Source organism: Triticum urartu, chromosome 7A, assembly GCF_056163025.1.
Source record: "Triticum urartu cultivar PI428250 chromosome 7A, HENAU_Tu73, whole genome shotgun sequence".
Classification (NCBI taxonomy): domain Eukaryota; kingdom Viridiplantae; phylum Streptophyta; class Magnoliopsida; order Poales; family Poaceae; genus Triticum; species Triticum urartu.
The window spans coordinates 331,631,368-331,652,328 of NC_141879.1; the positions used below are offsets into that span (position 1 = coordinate 331,631,368).

General features: G+C 47.9%; 1 protein-coding gene and 1 long non-coding RNA gene across 3 annotated transcripts; one reads left to right on the top strand and one right to left on the bottom strand.

Annotated features, from left to right (window-relative positions):
- The first annotated feature begins 16 nt into the window (after positions 1-16).
- On the top strand, positions 17-712 carry LOC147959518 (uncharacterized). The gene is made up of 2 exons (XR_015612372.1): positions 17-359; positions 480-712. It is a non-coding gene; the product is annotated as an uncharacterized LOC147959518 (long non-coding RNA).
- Positions 457-20,754, bottom strand: LOC125518020 (RING/FYVE/PHD zinc finger superfamily protein). 2 transcript variants are annotated; one of them, XM_048682984.2, is made up of 7 exons: positions 20,596-20,754; positions 19,886-20,201; positions 18,995-19,080; positions 1,832-1,978; positions 1,165-1,288; positions 743-1,032; positions 457-651 (listed from the first exon to the last, which is right to left on the bottom strand). In XM_048682984.2, exons 2-7 carry the CDS (start codon positions 20,079-20,081, stop codon positions 559-561), a joined length of 936 nt encoding a protein of 311 aa, XP_048538941.1. In that variant the 5' UTR covers positions 20,082-20,201; positions 20,596-20,754; the 3' UTR covers positions 457-558. The 2 variants fall into 2 exon arrangements, with proteins under 2 accessions (XP_048538941.1, XP_048538942.1); XM_048682985.2 differs by having other exon boundaries at positions 20,499-20,705.
- Between the last annotated feature and the right edge of the window lie 207 nt (positions 20,755-20,961).

The following is a 20,961-nucleotide window of genomic DNA, read 5'->3' on the forward strand; positions in this document are numbered from 1 at the left end:
CGATCGAGCACCAAGGTGGAGTACAAGGGCATTGCCAACGCCCGTCGTTGAGGCTGTGTGGCTTCGGCAACTTCTCACCAAGATTCGTCGGCCGCCGCCGCACCACATGTGACAACGTGAACGCCATGTATAGCCACGTGTGACAACATGAACGCCATGTATATGTCAAGCAATCTCGTTCAGCACCACCGCACCAAGCATGTGAAAATCGATCTTCACTTCGTCCATGAGCATGTTTCCCTCGGTGAGTTCATGTTCTCCACGTGCCGAGCACGTCGCAGTTTGCCTATGTCTTCATCAAAGGGCCTCCCGAGAAGCGTCTTCACTGACTTTCAGACCAGCAACTAGATCAGAACCAGGTGCAGTGCATGGACCAAATTTTATTCATTTGTTAAAAAAAAGGGGGAGGGGGGGGGGGGGGGGGATATTTCGATTCAGAAAGCTACAAGTTTCAATCGCGTCACCATTTTCTTTCACAGACGATCCAACTCACCAACACTCTTTCGGCCCACAGCAATACAGGCGGGATTTACAGTGGTCTTGATGCGGATGGGCCATCTACAGTAGCTTCAGCATTTTCAGCCGCTCCTCATGCTCTGGCTCAAGCTTCGGGGCCGAGTAGCTGCCGTGCAGATCTTCCACTACGTATTCCTGCATGCGAAAAAGAATGAAACGAATTCATAATCTGAAAGAATGATGCTGCCCCGGGAAATAGCTCGACCAATGTGAGGCGGCCTCTTGCCTTTGTGAGCTCTCTTTTGGTCAGGATGTGATAATGTCTCTGCCAGATCCTCTGGACGGCCATAGTCGCCGCGAGGAAACCGTATGCAATCCCAAGGATAGCGAACACGACGATGAAGAGCACCACCAGGGCAAAGCAGGCCTCCAAAGAAGCAGGGAGACAGTCCAGGATGCCCCAACCATAGCAGCAGTTCCGGCACCCAACTAAGCACGGATCTTGGTTGTCGTTCAAGGACGAGCAGTGCACTATCAACCCGAAAAATCCAAGCAGCACAAAGAAAACCACAACCCCTTGAACATCAACAGATAAAACGTTAGGTTAATTCAATAACAGCAGTTTTATGTTGCTGTAACCAAAAGTTTTGCTGACTAATATAAATGGTACATATGCATCATTATGACAGAAAGGTGTTATTCCAATACCTATGCAGTAGTAGAACGGTATTGGATGCTTTGACAAGATACGATCCCAACCATCACTGAAACTATTCCGGAAACTTCCGTCCCTGTCTAGAAAGTATGCAATTGCACTAATGATAGCAATAGTCTGCAGAAAATGAAAATATATGCAAATAATTATTTCCCCTGCCTGAATTTGTACTGAAAAAATGCCCTAATATTTTAATAGTACATCAGTATGTGTATTCTGAAAATAAAAAGTGCATTGGCATTGCTTGGAGAGCGAAATGCCAATGATAAGAATCATTCCGTTCAAAAAAATAATTTGTATTTTGTGTTAGTTTGTACATTAAACATGTGGTATCAACTTGTATTTCGTGATCATTTGTACATGAAACCTGCAGTTCCGTCAAATTTACTCAAGATCTAAATATGCAAATTTTGAATAATGCAACTACTATTCCAGATTCAATAGATTGGTGTTTTCATAGTTTAACTGAAGTAGGAAAATGTAACTCTGAATGCCTCAGGGGGGCATTTTCTGAATTATATTGTACAGACTTATTATGTATAAGTATTCCCAGTTGTGCAACAGTACTAAATAAGAGCATCTTTAGAAACAAAGATATTGGATTTCATTTAATGAAGAAAAGGCATTAAAAAAGAAATATTTTCAAGTCTTAGAGCTTACAATTTGAACTGCAAGAAAACCAAGTATAACATCTCTTGCCACGAAGAGCCGGAACTTTATTTTGCGCCATGAGTTATCTTCCAGAGTTTCCACTCGAAGATGGAACTGAGCTTTGCATGTTGTGCAGTGTGAGAATGCAAATCCTTCCTACAAAGTAAGCAGGAAAAATGGGAGCAGCATTTAACTACATTTCCCAACCATAATGAATATATCAACAGAAAAAAAATTAGAAGGCATAGCATCTAGTTAGGACTTAGGAAATCCTTAATACAAGGGGAATCATAAAGCTCAATAAAGTACAAGTTGAACCTAAAGATTCTAATAAAATATTCCAACAGTGATGTGCTAAGCCTTCGAGCAGCACGATTTCAACCTAACCCTCCAAATTAAGCTGAATGAGAATAGTTTGCAGAGATGCAGCTTGACTCCTAATGGATATCGCGTTGCCAATACAAGTCTAAAGCTGATAACATCTTTGCAATCTCAGAAACTGCCACTTGAAACAAGATTAATGAGGCTAGGTGACAGGTTCTGATCACATTACTACCGCCAGAGAAAAAGAAACTCTAGCTTGCAATTTTCTCCTCCAATATACGGTACATTTACTTTGTTTACTTGTACTTTCTCTTTTCTCTTCTGGGTTCTCACAGGTTTCTGTTAGGTTTCATCTCTAGCCTACTCCAACTTGGTTGGGACAAAAGGTTCTGTTGCTGTAGTAGTACTCCACGTACCAATATGACACTGCATGTATTTTCTCATGTTCTCTAGGTGAAACTTTTTCTATATCCAACTGGTGTCTCGATATGGTGGTTTACACATATAGCATAATGCTGGCTGTAGATTCGGAACATTTAGAGAATGTGCAGCTAATCGTATTCATGTATGTTGGGGACATATATACACAGTACAGACAGGCCTAGATTTGTCCTCCAAGTTCATATCTCGCAATTAAAAAAAGAGATAGACCAGGAGAGTTAGGAAGGAAACGATCCTACGTGATCGCATGTGAGTGGTCGGAACATGAACAACGTGAAATTGTCCAAGGGGCACCTTTTCGCGGACAAATGGATATCCAACTCAACATGCTTGTGTGGCGATGATGAATTGGGTTAGCTGACAAGTAGACAGCATAGACACTGTCACAAAACATCACGGAGGCCTTGTCGATGGTGCAGTGGAACTCACCAAGTAGTTGACGAAGCCAACAACACTCCGCCACGGCATTGGGGACCGCTCGATATTCTTCTTCGGCACTAGAACGTTAAACCATGGGTTGTCATTTGGAGGACCATGACACCAAAGAGTCGCTGACATAGACGCAAAAAAAAAAGATGTAGAGTGGCGAGTATCCGGGCAGCCGGCCCGATCAGCACCGCGCTAGGCGGCAATGGCGGTGGAGGAGCTACCAGTAAGCTGAAGACGTGAGATGTAGTGCTACGAAGATTGCGAAGCAATCTCTTGATCACCCCCCAGTGAGCATCTCGTGGAGCATGCATGTGCAAACAAATTTTCTGAACAATATATGCAATGTCCCGTCGTGTCAAGGTGAGGTATTGAAGAGCTCTTGCAATACTTCGGTAGAAGGTAGCATCAGACAAGAGATCTCCAGAGGCAGCCGAGGCCTTGGGTTTAAGCTTGTACCCGGTTCAGAAAGGCACTGGAGACGTCAAGCTGGTATACCGGCCAATGGCAAGACGCACACGGGACCGAAGGTCTCACCAAAGTCCACACCAGCATGTTGTGTGAAGCCACATACAACCCTGTGAGCTTTGTAGCAATCCAAAGAGCCATCTATTAAGCTTGTGCAGATATACCCACTTGCCGGTGGCGATGTTGGCGCCACAAGGACGAGGCACGAGTATCTATGTGCAGTTAGCCTGCAATGCATTGAACTCATCATGTATCGCAGCACACCATGTGGGGTTGCGGAGTGCAGCATGAGCAGGGGAGGGTAGCAGAGACAGAGAGATAAGAGGCTTCATCGGTGGCGGCGGCAGTTCGGCTAAATAACCCCATGACGAGCACGCATGGCTATGGTGTGCATGAACACGTCGAAGGACCACAACCCCAGATCACGCGTCGGTGCAATCAGCATGGGGGGTGCAGACGGCGAAGGTGACGAGGCAACGAGCTTGACAGCAGAGCTGGAGGTTGTCGTGGTTGGCGCAGAGGCGCTGCTGCCCAAGCCAGGGTCGGTTGCTGCCATGGCAGCCGAGTTGGGCGAAGCGGCCAACCAGTGGGCGGGACAGGGGAATCCACTGCGGGGCAAGCAAATTCACTGTGATGACAGCCGAAACGGCCGACCCAGCAGGCGAATTCACTGTGTGTCCCTCCTTTCTGGAGGTTGTACCCCTGATGTCTTCCTGTTCAATGAAATGAAACACAAATTCTTTTGCGTTTTCTTGAGAAAAAAATATTGGAAACCGAGAACACTCTTTATAAGTGAAGTCCATACATCACATAGCACATAAGAGCAGGGGGAAAACTAGCTTGAGAATCTGATTGTTCAAAGGGTGAATGAACGTGCTTCCCCAATCTACAAGCATGACATCTCATAGACGGGATCTTATTATAAGAGAACTCGAAAGACAAATCGTTTTTGAGAGGGCGTCATGTCCTGGATGCCCAAGTCGTTGAAGTCAAAGCTCGGAGGTGCTAGCAAGAAGAGACTAAGGCCCGTACACGAGGGCATAAAGTTCGTCCAGGCAATCACATCGGAGAATCACTGATCGTGTATGCAAGTCCATAATAGAAAAAACATATTTGTCAAATTTTAACGGTGGCAGGATTCTGAGGAGTGAAGTAACAAACAAAAATCAACTTTTAATAAGATTATGAGTGATGACGACATTGTGAAGGTGAAGTAGAAAAGAACAAATGGGAAGGGAGGTGGTACCAGTATGGGTGATCAGAAGGGAGTCGGCATTAGCAACGATGAAGCTAGGGGTGGAAAAGAGTGTGGAGTGAGAGAGGATACCGGGGTTGTTTGCCATATGCGAGGTGCCAAGGGACCAGTTGGACCCGCCGCCTTGAAGGGAGAGGTTGTTGAGGGCGGCGTGAAATTGTGTCTGGTCCCATGCCGTTGGTTGGGCTTGTGGTGGTGAAGGACCATAACCCTAGTAGGGAGGAGCGAAGGCAAAGCCCTGCTGTCCTAGCTGCGTGTCATGGCCGTGTGGCAAAGAGAAGCCGGGACAAGGCCCGAGTAGAACGGCACCTGGTACGTGCCTGTTGGGTGGCCATGCCTGGAACATGTCAGATGGTGGGTAGGTATCGGTGATCCACGCTGGCGTTGGAGCGGCTCGCGTGTCAGGAGCCGAACGTAGTTTGGGATGGTTTCTTCTTCCCTCACTTGCCGCAATCACAAGAGGAAGGCGCGACGGGATAGGAAGCAGGCGAAGCAATGGGCACGTGGCAAGAGCGATTAGCGACAAGGGCCACTACACATGGTGAGCGCCATGGGTGAGGCGAGGTTCTTACTAGAGCAGGGTGCCGCTGGCACAAGCAAAGGTGAGGTTGGTCAAGTTGATAGTGGTCGAAGTTGCCATTGAGCCCATTGATGAAGGCGAGCAGCATGTCCTGGTCGACAACGGGAGAGCCCGAATCACGCAGTGTCTCAGCAAGACACTTGAAACGACCGGAGAATGCGGTGATGAACAAATCACCTTCGACGAGATTGTGGAACTCTCGCTTAGTGAAGACGGAGCGTTGGAGGTGATTGTCGAGGAAGAGGGAGGTGATGGCGGTTCACACGTGCTCGGCTGTGTCAGCAGTCGATCTGAGTCCACTTAACGTCACCGAGCATCATGGCGCCATCAACGGAGCCGTTGACATGGTTGGTGAGGCCAAGCTTGCGTTAGGTGAGGTTGAAGGTCTAACAAATGGAGAAATTCAACTTGACGAAATCAAGGGTGGTGGTGACATGGTTGAGGATACCATGTGGACTGGGAAGATTTGGAGAATATACAGCCCATCGTATTCATGTATGTTGGGGACATATATACACAGTACAAATCGACCTAGACTTGTCCTCCAAGATCATATCTCGTAACTAAAAGAAGAGATAGACTAGTCACGTCACTTCACCAGCCACCACCACTGCCCTCCGTCGTCGCCCCGATCATGGCGAACTACCCGCTCAACCCAGTGTCGTTCCTCCCACCGGGCTTCGCCGTCGAGCCCGGTCCGGCAGATCGTCTTGTGCGCAGCGGCATGGTCGTCGGACCCATTCCGCCGCTCAACCATGACTTCCTCGTCGTCGCAGAAGCCAGCCACTATGCCCCCCTGCATCGCCACGCGGCCATCCGCACCATGGTTCAAGGTCTGCTTCATGAGTCCCAACTTTTTACCACTGAATCTAGCGATCCTTTCGGCATTGGCATATTCGGATTTGTGGATTCATTCATGAGGGACACCGCGGTTAATACCCCTCTTGAGCTTGAAGATGAGGATCTCCTAATCACTTTTGTGCCGCACAATGAAGCCCTCAATCGTCGCACCACCTCTTTTGGCCCCGAGGTCTGGCTCATGTTTTTCGGATTTCCCTACGATTACCAGACAAACTACTACATCACCAAAGCCCTGGGTGGCTACGGCTCTCTCGTCAGCTGGTATAATCCAAGGCAGGACAGGAGGTTCATCTTGCTCAAGGCCCGCTTTCTGCGCCTTCGCCTGATTTCAAAGAGTTTTGTAGTCTAGCAATTGGGTGGTGCGAGGGATTGCTGGACCATGCAGATCACCATCTTGAGGAGCAACTATTGGAATGGCCTGCTGCCTGAGGTTCTCCCTGCTGGCGAAGAACCACCCCCACCTAACAGCAATCCACATCCGCAGTTTGGACCTGAACTGACCGCTGAGCAGCTCTACCAACAGCAGGTCCATAACTAGTTGGTTCAGAACGGTGCTCCTCCTGCTGACAACGCGAACCATGGCAATGGGCCTCACCAGAACAATGCTGGTTGGGGGGGCATGGCCAATTCCTCCGGCTCCTCCATTGCCGCCCCTCCCCCCACACCTGGTCAATTACCAAGCCTGGTTGGTTGCTCAAGGTCTAACAGTGCAGCATGGTCTTGTCCTAGAAGACAACATTTCTGATAATGCTATGGAAGCTTGGAACGATACCTTTTCTTCTGATGACGATAGCTCTGTTTCTGTTGGAGATGCTCTGCTTCTGCTACCTGTCGCTGCACCTACCACCCAACAATCTGAAGCACACGATTCAGTCACAGTTTCTGTCAGTCTGCATAACCAGGGCATACAATTCGGCCTGTCTGCACAAGGCTCTGAACTGATCAACCTCCTCCTGTCGGATCCGATACCCAGGCAGCAACTCAACACCTTCATCTTCCATGCCCTACGCCCAACAATCGTCACAATTGGACCTTGGAGCAATGGTTACGGTATGTGATCCCCCAACTTGGAGGTTTCTGTCTTGGTCTCTGCTGTTGACAATGGCATCACTCTTGCTCAGCTGCCTCTCCCTCCAGCTTCTTCAGTAGTGCTAGAAGAAATCTTTGACAATCATCAACAGTTATCTTTGCCAGCGCAGCAAAATTCTCCTGAGCCTGCTCCAACCGATGCTACATCTCTGCTAGCTGCTCAGCCTCTCGGGCACACCAGTTTTAGTCCACCTCGGTCGACTGATCGCAACCCCAGGATTGCCCAGGGCACGCTTGGTCTCGCTGCAGTTAGCTCCATCATTGAACCTGCTGGCCCTGTGGTGACTCGTGGCCGTCATGCTCGTGCTCCTGCTCACATTTCCACTGCTAAAGTCCGTCGTAGCAACCGGTCCAATAAATACAATGGCTTCAACATCAACCAAGTGACTGATGCTCGCCCTACCATCTCTCGGGTGAAGCCACGGCTGATGCCTTCGATTGGCTCTTCCTCCTCCGCCCAAGAGACGCATTCTGATGATGCACCACCCACCCCAGTGCATGTCCTTTAGGAGATTGGAAGCAATCGATGTGTTGTCCCTGCTACTGAACTTACTGAAATCCTCAATGCAGCTCCTGAACCTGCGTCCACTTCGACTGCACGCACAGGTAATCTGCTCGCTGACGATCTGGCACCTGCTGCGCCTTCTTAACTACCAAAATCAATCCTGGAAAAAGCGCTGCACCATTCGGTGGATCAAGTTCGGCGATGAAAATACGAAATTCTTCCAGGCAGTTGCCACTGAAAGATATCGCCGTAACATCACCAGCTTCAAAAAAGATGATGGAGCTCTTGTTGATAATCATTCGGGCAAAGAGGCACTCCTGTTTCAAACTTACACTGATCGTTTGGGCACCTCGCGACTGACAGAAATGAAGTTCAACCTTTCAAACATTGTTCAGCGCCATCATGATCTGGACCAGTTAACTGAACAATTGCACACGATGAGATCGATGCAGTAATCAAAGAAATGCCGACTGATCGAGCGCCCGGCCCTGATGGTTTTAGTGGAGTTTTTCTCAAAGCGTGTTGGCCTATCATCAAACAAGACTTTTATAACCTTTGTGACAAATTTCATCAAGGTGAATTGAACCTCACAAGTATAAACGATGGCCTGATAACCCTAATCCCAAAAACCAACTCACCGGAGAATGTGAATGACTACAGACCGATCACGCTGCTCAGTTCTGCCTTAAGCTGATCACCAAGCTTCTCGCCAACCGCCTTCAACATGTCATTTTAAAAGTCATTCACACTAACCAGTATGGTTTCATCAAAGGGTGAACGATACAGGATTGCTTGGCGTGGACCTTCCAATATATCCATCAATGTCACGCCTCTACGAGGGAGATTATTCTGCTCAAACTTGATTTCACCAAAGCCTTTGACACGATTGAGCACGCACCCATGTTAAACATTATGAAGCAGATGGGTTTCAATGACAAGTGGCTATCTTGGATAAAATGCATTTTCTCCACGGGGCGCTCATCGGTTTTACTAAATGGTGTCCCGGGCCGTCAGTTTCACTGTCGCACCGAGGTGTGACAAGGTGACCCGTTGTCCACCCTGATCTTTGTGATCGCAGCCCACCTCCTCCAAGCCGCCATCAACGATGTGTATAGACAAGGCAAGATCCAACTGCCATTCCCTTTCACGGGACAAATGGACTACCCGGTGATACAATATGCGGACAATACAATTTTGGCCATGCATGCATGCCCTCGTCAAGCAGCTATCGTAAAAGAGATCCTCACGGACTACGCGTCCTCCATCGGCCTCCGGATCAACTTCCATAAATCCACGCTCATCCCGATCAATCTCTCCCAGGAATCAGCCCTTGCCCTCGCACGTTTATTTGGCTGTTCGGTTGGGTCTCTGCCTTTCACCTACCTTGGACTACCCCTTGGCACGACCAAGCCCACCGTCCTGGACCTTATGCCACTTGTTTGCAGTGCAGAACGCCGTCTTACATCAACGATCTCCATGATGTCCTACGGGGGTAAACTCTCTTGGCTTAATGCAACTGTCGCGTCCCTCCTCATCTATGCCATGTGCACACTCAAATTTCCCCCAAAACTGGTTGAGATGCTTGATAAAATCCGAAGATGCCTTTGGACCAAGAAAACTGAGCAGGGTGACAAATGCAACTCTCTTGCGGCCTGGGATATGGTTTGCAAGCCCAAAAAGCATGGAGGACTTGGGTTATTAACATCGAAATACAGAATGATGCACTGCTTATGAAATTCCTGCACAAGTTCTACAACAAGCTCGACGTCCCCTGGGTTCATCTTATTTGGGACACGTATTATACGGACAAAATACCTCACGCAACAAACCTGGTTGGATCCTTCTGGTGGCGCGACATTCTGAAACTTACACCCACCTTTCGAGGCATCACGCAAGTCTGGGTAGTCTCAGGTACGACTACTCTTATTTGGAAAGATCTTTGGGCAAGTGACGTTCTAGAATCTTCCCATCCCCATGCATTCTCCTATGCCATGCACAAAGACGAGTCAGTCAAAAGTTTCTTGGAGAGCACGGCACTGTCGGAAACCTTTCATCTGCCCCCTCCCCACAGGCCTTGGACGAGGTGCGTGACATCCAACTGGTCTCCTCACGCACGCACCCGACCACGTCAACGAATGACATCTGGCACTACACCTGGGGCAAGGCAGATTACCGGCCCACTGATTACTACAAGTTCTATTTTAGAGACGCGAACGCCCACCCAACATTATCTCTGCTCTGGCGTTCTCACTGCATCATGCGGATCAAGGTTTTTGGATGGCTTCTCATGAACGATAGATTGAACACACATAACATGTTGAAGCGACGCCACTTTGACATTGGCAATGACCACAGTTGTTTGCTATGTGGCACTCCAATTGAGGAGACACTTGATCACATGATTTTTACTCGCCCATTTAGCAGATCTTGCTGGCATAAACTTGGCATTGACTGGCCCTCATTCACCTGCCGCCTCCAACTGCTTCAACATGGTAAAGAAACTTGGGGGCGCCCGCTCTTCTTTGACATATTTCTAGTGGCTGCTTGGAGTCTGTGGAAGGAAAGAAACAACAAGCATTTCAGAAGAATTGCTCCAAGCATTGAGGGCTGGATGAGAAGATTTAAGGAGGATTTTAGCCTCCTCCAACATAGGACTAAGGGTGCTCACCCTGCCTTTATTTCTTTCTTTGTTTATGATCTCCCCTAAAGTAGTTTTCTTCTTCTCTCCCACCTAATACAAACAGGAGCCTCTCCTACTGTCATTCCCTCAAAAAAAGGAAGAAAACCTGATCGCATGTGATATGCTAATATTCTTACACTAGCAGTGGAAAGTAAACTACGGAACCTATAATAGTGTCTCGGAGCATCTATATCTATACCAATATAATAAGAAGACCCAAAGGGACAGACCCAATTGATCTCGGTCATACATCTGTGTTAATCCAACAATTCGTATCGTCCCAATGGTGAGCACCACACCATGTTTAACGTCCTAATTACCCACCACTGCCATTGGTTCTAGTTTCACATCTCCACAGTCAAATGATGTCAGCCTAACAAGCAAGATACCTAAAGACCTCCCATAATTTTCTCAATTCCTTTCACGCTCCTTTCTCCCCTCACACCACAAATGCCGACACATCGCTTGCGGATCACCGTCCGGGGTGAGCCCATATGTCACCTCGAGTTCAAAGTTCGCCACGCTCCCCACATTAAAGCGCAGCGAGTACTGTCAGAGCGCGTAGCCCTCAACCTCACTGCCACCACTGCCTCCTCCCCCTACTGGTGGCACCACCCTGTTGTGCCCTTTCACATCCTCTGCCACGCCCATCCAGATCAGTTTGTCGAGAAGGGTTAGAAAGTCACTCCCGGTGAGCTCGCTGGCACCAGAACATCACTATCGTTCTCCTCGTTCTCTAGGCCAGACCTCACGACCACCCTCCTATGCCCTGATGCGCTGAGCAATCCCTTCGACAAGCAGATCGAGGTGGTCCCACAGCGCCAAATGCATTTTGCCAGTTGCCTGATTTGGTTCGAAATTGAAATATATTAAAGAATCGGGCATTCAAAAGACAAGATAGATGATTATCGCTGTATATTTTTCCTCATTATTTGCATATTGATTTGTTGTGTTCGTGATTGGCACGCATAATCGGGTTTGCCCAGCGCCTTCCACTGCTTCATTTTTCCTGCTTTCGTAGTTTGTAAAACCGTAGTTTCAAATCGATGAAATCGAAGGAGCTCTCTTCTATTTATTTAGGGAAAAAAATCATGTTTGCCCAAGCCTCTTGGTAAACCCAACTTTTGCAGGCAAAAATTGCTTGTCGTTGATGTAATCTGGCAACCGATATGTCCATAGGGTTCTCTCAATCTGTGAACCATGCACGACATTTGCAGCTGATCGCGAGCGAGCCCTCGTGGTGGGGACAAAGGTAGCATCAGTACCAGGGTTGCTTTCCAGAAGGATACCTACGATTCCTATGTTGTAAACACACGTCATCATTCTATCTTCAATTCTTCATGCCGACGTTAGTTGTGGAACAATACCTTTTTTGGAAGAAAAAAATGGTTTAACGTTCATTGAGCTTTGCTTTAGTCTTTGGTGCATCTATGAATTTAAACATGGTTAGATGTGTAATTGTTTGTGTTATGTTTTTTCTCCCTTGAAGATGTCTGATGGGGGAACAAAGAGTAGAGCATTTGGTGAGTATAGCATTAATGAGCATGGCTTTCGTAAGCGAAGTACTAGGCCAAACGAATCACATACCAGTGAGAAGGCATACCGATGTGCCTCTGAAGACATGCATATGTTTGGTCCAATTAGAGATGGAGCAAGTAGTACTGTGCGATAGCTATTTCTATACCACTTCACCGAATTTTTAGCTTGGTTAAGATAAAACATTTTCGACAAGGTGCACTTTTAATTGTCAGAAATGCAGCTTACAACCACATTGGTGCATACTTCTGTTTTTTTTAGATGAACATCCCAATAAGGGTGTTTTCATTTTTAATCCCCTAATAATTGTTCCTTCTACTTCACTGAACTGAACATACAAAAGAAGATAGTGAGAAATTGAATTCCTATTATTTGTACCTACACTCAAATGAAACTTGTGGGGAAAAAAATCTGCCCAGCGGACGAATTTGGTCTACATTGCACAATAGTTTCCAGCAAAGAACATGTGTTTTTCCTTTTTCCATGATTGGGGATATGTGGTGTTATTTTCTACTTTTCGAATGGGAAGTTGGGAACATGTGGACAGATCATTGATGTGCTCCGAGATTCGCTATACATAGTTCTGAGTTGCAGTGAGCAAATTATCTACAAGAACACAACTTTATCTAAAAAGGACTATTTAAATATATATATTCACTTTCTGGACCTTCCATTTTTGGGATCATTGTCTTCTTGATTTTTGGGAAACAGAATCTACATTCTTTACCTTTCAAGGTGTATGTGCACATGAAGCCGTACATGTCACAATGATTGTGAGACGGAGCACCAACAGTTTTTTGTTCAGTCCGTGGGCATGTACCGAGATGTCTTGTGAACATAGAAGAGATTTGATAGTGGTATCTCATAGCACTTCCAGAGATGTATAAGCAGAGCACACAGCAGTTTTAATTATTGGTATACATGTGCTTATATGCTTAATGTTGTTTTTGTTGTCGTTATCTCATTTCTCATTTTTATATGCACTCACTTTGATCTTCAATACCAAATAAATACAATAAAATATATTAGATTATGGATTTAATGATATTGATTTGATACTGTGAATGTGATATTTCTTATCCTATAAACTTGGTCATATTGTCTCCTTCGATGCCCTTATAAATTGATCACTAAGGTGATGGATAACAGAGTAGCTATTTTTGCTGACAAGCTTATCAGCAAACACCAGAATGCTTTCATTAAGCACAGGAATATCATGGATGGGATCCTCACTCCATGAGGTGCTACACCACACTCATCAAAAGAAAAAGATTGGTGTGGTACTTAAGCTAGATGTTGAAAAAGCCTATGACAAGATAAACTGGGATTTCCTCCTCGATGCCATAGTAATCGAGGGTTTGGGACTACTTGGTGTGGCTGGGTGAAAAAAATCCTCAGTAATGGTACAGTCAGCATTAAGCTAAATAATGAGATGGGACCTTACTTTCAGAGCTACAAAGGCGTTCACCAAGGCGACCTCATTCCCCATTTTTATTTAACCTCGCTGTGGAAGCTCTGTCTAAGACGATTCGCAATGCTCAAAAGGAAAAAATGATTACTGGACTAGCTCCGGACCTCATTGAGAATGGCATAGCCATCCTCCAATATGCTGACGACACAGTCATCTGTTTTGAACATGATGAGGAGGCTGCTGTTAACTTGAAGCTCCTCTTATATATTTTTGAACTCATGTCTGGTCTAAAGATAAACTTCCTTAAGAGTGAAATCCTGTGTGTGGGAGGAGATGATAATGTACTAGCTTCCTATGCTGATCTTTTCAACTGTCAAATTGGGCACTTCCCGATGAAATACTTGGGAGTGTCGGTAAGCTACTCCACCTTGCGTAGCCTGGACTGGAGTTTTGTAGATGACAAATTCCTCAAATGTTGTGAAACATGGATTGGGAACGCTGCATCCTCGGGAGGAAGACTTGTACTCCTAAATTCCTCCCTTTCTAGCATTGTTTATTACTACATGGCTATGTTTTTGCTTCCTAAGATGGTGATCTACAAACTTGATAAACATCGCAAAAAGTTTTTCTGGCAAGAAACCAACGGCAGGAAACGTTATCATCTTGTGAAATGGACCAGAATCTGTAGATCGAAGAACAAAGGGGGTTTGGGGGTGAAAGATCTCCGTAAGCATAATATTAGCTTACTTACTAAATGGTGGTGGAAACTCGAGACACAGCAAGGGTTGTGGCAGGATGTAATTCGAACCAGGTACTTGAAAAAAGATACTATAACTTCGGTGAGAAGTAGATTTGGAGACTCGCCGATCTGGAAAGCCATTATGAAAGTTAAGGAATATTATCTAACTGGAAGAGGGGTGATCCTGAAATCTGGCAACTTGGCCAGAGTGTGGATTGATCCCATTGATAATAACTCTCCCTTACGGGATAGATTCCCCGAGCTTTACAGCATATGTAATGAGCAGGAGATTACAGTTGCCAAGTTCAAAAACAATGTTAGCATAGATTTCTTCAGGAGACGTCTACACCCTCCACTGATGGATCAGTGGGGGGAAGTCAAGCGGGCGGTTGAATCCTGGGTACTCTCTAATGAGCCGGATCAAGTGAGCTGGAACCTTGGGAAGAGTAAGCGCTTCACAACTAAATCTGTGTACGCATACTTCGAAAAGCATCTAGCTGGTTGTGACTATAGATGGATATGGAAAGCTAAACTTCCTCTTAAGATTCAGATATTCTTATGGCAATTATTCCAGGATGTTGTGCTGACACGAGATGTTATGAAAAGATGAAACTGGGCTGGAAACCCGAAATGTTCCTTCTGCACAGATAGAGAAACCTCGCAACACCTTTTCTTCACCTGCCCAGTTGCCAGGGTAGTCTGGAGAACTGTTGGGTGTGTCCTGGGCACGGGTTTATGTCCTGACAATTTGTGGCAATATTTCTCCTGGTGCTATGTCTTCTTACCGGATGGATCTAAGTTCTATACCTTTGGCCTTGCTGCGATATGCTGGGCTAGGTGGAACTGTCGTAATCGGGCCACATTCGAACATAAGAAGCTAAAAACTCCTTTTGATGTGGTTTTTTCTGCATGTGGATATCTGAATTATTGGGCAGGTCTGATGGATGGAGTTGATCGCGAGGCAATGGAGCACGGCGCCAAGATGCTCAAGACCAATGCGGCTACCATCATGAGGATCTGTGCCACCCCAGCTGAACCAGCGATGGACTGATGAGTTGCTGCTGTACTATCTTCATCAGTAGCATCCTACCTCCCCAACTGTTATGTTAGACTTTGATCTTTGCCCCTGCGTGGGCTTTTGCTGTCTGCTCATCATGTGAGCTTTCCCCCTTTTGGAGACTTTATGCTGGTACCTTGGTTCGTGCTGGTTAGGATAGTTGGTTTTAGATGGTACTAGGTTTTCGCCCTATAGTGAGCTGCTCGATGACGAGTGCTCACGGTGGGTTTCCCAGCGGTGTCTTGAACTCGCTTTCCCCTTTCCAGCTTCCTTTAAAAATCAGACGCTGTATTTCCGTTATGTTAAGTAATGGAAAGGGGTTATGCCCGGTTCAAAAGAAAAAACTTGGTCATATTTCACAAAATATAACTTAAGACAAAACTATTATGTGAAGTGTTTTGACAGAGAGAGTATATGTAGCTCATTCACCATGTAATAACTAAGACATGACAAATGCACACGATGAGAACTTCTTTCCTGGCCACTCTAGTCCGACTACATACTCTATAACTTAACAGACTCCATGACCAAGACTTCTTTTTCGAGAAAACGCAAGAGAGCTTGCATTTCATTGCTTTGCAAAGAAAGAGAGTTTCAGTTCAATCCTCCTAGGAGGCAGTTACAGTGCCCAATAGCACATCAGTGAACGTCCCAACTTTGTGGTACGATGGCACGAAGCCCTAGAGCGCCGGCTCTGGCCCAGAGGGCGGCCTGTCCTTGATCTTCGTGAGCAGGTCATTCGCCGAGGGCCATCCTCGGTTGAAGACACAATCGTTACGGTACTTCCAAATCATCCCTGGGACGAGGAGGGTCGCGGAGGCGAGGCCCTTGCGCATGGGTTTGGGAGTGTGCTGCCGCGCCGTGTGCCACCAGTCATTGAGAGAAGTCTCGCTGTCGGGCGGGGCACAGGAGAGTCGGAGCCAGTGCAGCACCTCGTACCAGATCTGATGGGTGAAGGGGCAAGCGAGGATGAGGTGGTGTATGGTCTCAGGGTCCTGGTCACAGAGGGGGCATCGCACGGGGTGCTGTAGGCCGCGGCGGGCGAGGCGGTCGGCCGTCCAACACCGGTCCAGGTGGGCGAGCCAATGGAAGAATCGGACGCGCGGGGGCGCCCAGTTCTTCCAGGTGCGCTTCCATGTGACGCAGCCCGTGGAGCCATTGAAGGTGGCGATGTAGGCCGATTTGGCGGAGTAGACGTCGCGGGGGTTCCACTTTCAGGAGAGGCGGTCTGGCTCGGCAGAGAGGGTCGTGCGGCTGATTGTGTGCCAGAGCTGTAAGTATTGCCCGATCTCATGGATGCCAATCGTGCCATGTATGTCCCGCGCCCATCAATTGGCCTATAATCCATGGGCGACGGTCCTGAGCTTGCAACGGCGCTTGGGAATGCATGCATATAGGAGCGGAGCGATCTCGCCAACGGAGCGCCCGTCGATCCATCGGTCTTCCCAGAAGAAGGCCTGCATGCCATTCCCGATTTGCATGGTGGTGGATGCGAAGAAGAATGCATGCTCCTCAGCGGTGAACTGCAGGTCGAGGCCAGCCCACGCTCTGGTGTTGTCCGTGCGAATGAACCACAGCCATCGGGTGCGGAGCACGAGGCTGGTCCAGGCGAGATCGCGCACGCCGAGGCCGCCAAGCGAGAGCGGCCTAGCAACGCGTTGCCAATAAACATGGCAGTGCCTGCCATTTGCTTCCGCGTGCCCGGCCCACAAGAAGCCTCGCTGAATCTTCTCGAGTGCCTTGATGGTCTTGTTGGGGGCGCTAGAGCGAGGAGCTGGTGGATCGGGATCTCGCTTAGGATGGCCTTGACTAACGCGAGGCGGCCGGCCTTGTTCATGAGATGCGCCTTCCAAGTAGGTAGCATGTCGGCCGTTTTGTCGACGACGAGCTGCAATTGTGCGGCCGTGGGGCGGTGTAGCGTCAGGGGGATGCCCAAATACGTGATCAGGAACTCGGCTAGGGGCAGCCCAGTAGGTTGACAGCGGGCGCGGCATCATCGGCAGAGCACCGGATCAGGGTAGCGGAGCTTTTCGAGAAGTTGACCTAGAGGCCTGATGCGCGGCTGAAGAGCAGTAGGATGCTCTTGACGGCCGTGATGTCACCAATGGTGGGGTGGCAGTAGAGGATCACGTCATCGGCGTAGAGGGAAACAGAGGGGACCGGGGCCGGGGGTGCAGCCACTGCAGGACGCCCAGTTCCATCGCGCAGAGGAGGAGGCGGCCCAGCATGTCAACGGCGAGGACGAAGAGCTGTAGCGACACGGGGTCGCCCTGGCGGAGGCCACACCTGTGCCAGATGGTGGGGATGGGGTCTTAGTTGATGAGCACCTTCGTGCTAGCCGAGGAGAGCAAGATGGCCAGCCAGTCCAAGAAGCGGGAGCCGAAGCCGTACTGGCGGAGGACGTCGAAGAGGAACGGCCAGCTAATGGTGTCAAAAGCGCGAGCCAAGTCCAACTTCAGGAGGACGCGAGAGGCGCCGAGCTGGTGCAGAAGGCGCGCAGACTAGTGCACGAGGACGAAATTGTCGTGCAGGCTGCGGCTGGGGATGAATGTGTTCTGGCACGTGCTGACGAGGCTATGGAGCTTTGGTGCAAGGCGGAGCGACAGGACCTTGGCAAAGATTTTGGCAACGAGGTGAATTAGGCTTATGGGCATGAAGTCACCTAGGCCGCTAGCGTCTGCACATCGGGAGCAAGGTGAGGAGTTCGGGAGCAAGGTGAGGAGCGCCTGGTTGAGGGAGCAAAAGCCCCGTCCACGCATCTCGTTAAGCCGCTGGAAGACGTCGACAAAATCCTGTCGGACGATGGGCTAGCACGCGCGCAAGAATTCGGCGGTGAAGCTGTCCGGGCCGGGAGCTTTCCGTACGGGGAGGTGTTTCACCGCCTGTCAAATTTCCTCGGCGTTGAAAGGGGCGTCGAGGTTGGTGGGCATGATCGGCGCGAAGAGGTCGAGACCGCACTCACGGGGCGTCTCGCAACCGAGCAGGGCGTCGAAGTGTGTGTATGTTGAGGCCGCCATGTTGCGGGGGGTAGAGATCGAGGCGCCGCCCATAGTGAGGTTGTGGATCCGATTCTTCTGTCACTAGTATTGCCGGTGGAAGAAAGATGTGCTGGCATCACCGTCCTTGAGGGACGCAAGACGAGCGCGCTGTCGGGCTATGGTGCGCTCAAGGGAGGCAAGGCCAAGGTATGAAGCCGTGGTCTGCCGCCGGAGCCAGTCATCGTGCGGGGACAGGAGCCGACACTCCTGCGCCATGTCCAGCTTGAGGAGCTCCCTGGAGATCGCGAGCTTGAGGCGGACGTTGTCGACTGTCCTCAAGCTCTAGCTAGTAAGCTTGCGCGCGGTAAATTGCATGCGTCGCATGAGCCGCCGGAAGGGGTCGTCATCGTGGATAGAGTGCCAGGCGGCCGCCACGATATCGTGCAACCCGTCCAACCGCGTCCAGAGCTCCTTGAAATGGAACCGTCGATGGCCCGGCGGCACCAGTTTGCAATCAAGCAGCAAGGGGCTGTGATCGGAAACGATGGAGGCGAGGCATCGAAGGTGACATTCCCCGTGCAGAGGACGCGGTCTAGGTGCACGAGGGCTGGGGGGGGGATTGCTTGTTGGACTCCTCGAAATGGAACCGTCGATGACCAAGACTCTTCAACTAAATCAACTCTATAACCTAAAGTTTGATTAGTATATTTCCTGATAATTAGGGCATTGCACGTGCAAATGTTACTAGTATATTGTAAGATAGATAGGAACCAATTCCATCTGAAAATCATATGGAAAACGCAACACTAGAAGGGACAGTACCTTCACAGACCTCCAATGGTCTAGGCATGAACGGTGAACAAACTGCTGAGTTCCCTTGCACATGCAAGGTGATATTAGCTCATCACCTGCATAAAAATGGAGTCACGTAAAATATGGAAGCTTAGAAATTGTTGACCTGAAATGGACAAACTGTAGCACCCAACCAGTATGTGTTTTCCATATAATAACTACAACCCTAACTATAAAAAGCAGTATTGGCCTGTTGGCCTAATGTACAGCCTGAAGACTAAACAGTTGAAACAAATTACACTATTAGGTCTACTAAAACATAATCGTGCAAAAATTATACTTATTCCTGCTAGAACTTGAACCAGTTCGTTTAGTGTTAGCTTTAGGCTTCAGACATCGCAATGTGATCATGGACCTTCTCTTGTCCTATTTATGATGCAAACCTTCAATTAAAGCAAGTGCTTCAAAACAAAACAAAACAAAAAAAACTGCTAGCACTGCGGGTTCGATTCCCGCCGCTCGCCCGCTTAATTTATCAAGTACTATGATAAAAAAAGTTTAGTCTAGTTAACTGTTTAACTACTTATATTAAATTAAGTATTAATTAGGTGTACAATTCAATGCTACCCTAATCTACTGGCACACATCCTATGACCTAAGCTTTGCCTATTGGGTTCCATTACAGAGCAAAGATCACAAAGAGATTTTGGATTAGTTGAAAGATGCCAAACAACTGAGTACATGTAACCACACACTTTCTTCTACTTGCTGCAGTCAGACAAGAAGCAAACTAGACATAGACAAAAATCATTACCAAATTGAACTAAAGCAATCAAATTGACACAACAAAAACTGTATCCCCTATACATAGGATGATCATCAACACAACAAAATAGCATCTCCAATGCATAAGATTGTTACCTATCTCCGACTCGGCCTCAAGGCAAATGCGGCAGCATGCGGCATAAGAACCATCGGTCTCCTCATCCTCAATCTCCAGCACGGTCACGGTTGCCGGCTGTGGTGGCGAGAGCTGGGGCAATGAGCCTGACTGATCTTTCCTATCGAGGAGAGGGTCTGAATCACTCATGATCGTCTCTTCCTCGCTACTGTCCATCCGCCGCAGATGTCCTCTAGTCTAGATTTTAGCCAGTACAATAATGTCCGTCGATAGTTTCAATAGCTAGGTAGCGTTTGCATACAACCTCACAAAACAGGTAGCATTGGCATACGGAGTCTGAAATTACACAAAGAAAATTATAATCAGAATGGGAACAGCTTATGGCAATTCCCGGTGGAACCACTAATTCGGTACAAACTCGTGGAAATCTAATTGTATTCCAAAGAGTGTGCCTGAAAATCGACCCCCAAAAATCCAATAAATCCCTACCAAAGTGCGTCTCACCGAGACGCATGGCAACATCTCAAATCTCAAGCACTAATTTGGGCAAAGGCCGAGACCCCAAGCAAAATCCCCCACCGATCTAGTCGAACAGAATACCGAGAAAAATGTAAAGGGTCAAGAAAAACTCACCACGAGAAAGCCGAATTCCAGATCAAGAAGACCCAAGAGATGAACAAACGATGCGATAAATCGTCAGCGCAAACAGAACAAGAAGAAGAAGCCCTACCTAAATCCGGCGTTTGCAGCTTTCCTCTCACGGGAAGGCTTGGAAGGGGTAAGATTCTCCGTGAGAAACAGCAAGGAAGCGGACGCGATAGTACCAAACTTGAAGGTCGTAGTGCACAAAGCGGTGGAATTTTCTACGAAGCACCTCCCTGAGAAGATATCAAATAACTTTTCTTTTATTTTCTTTTCTTTTTTTCTAAATAATAAAGATTGGGCATTTTAGATCTGATTAATATCACAAAAGCCAGGGCGTAGGATGACCCCTACAAAATAAAATTATATTAACAAACATACTAATCTTCTTCTTCATCTAATTGTACACCGTCCACCAACAATTAAAATTGAACTGAACCAACAGTAAAGAAAG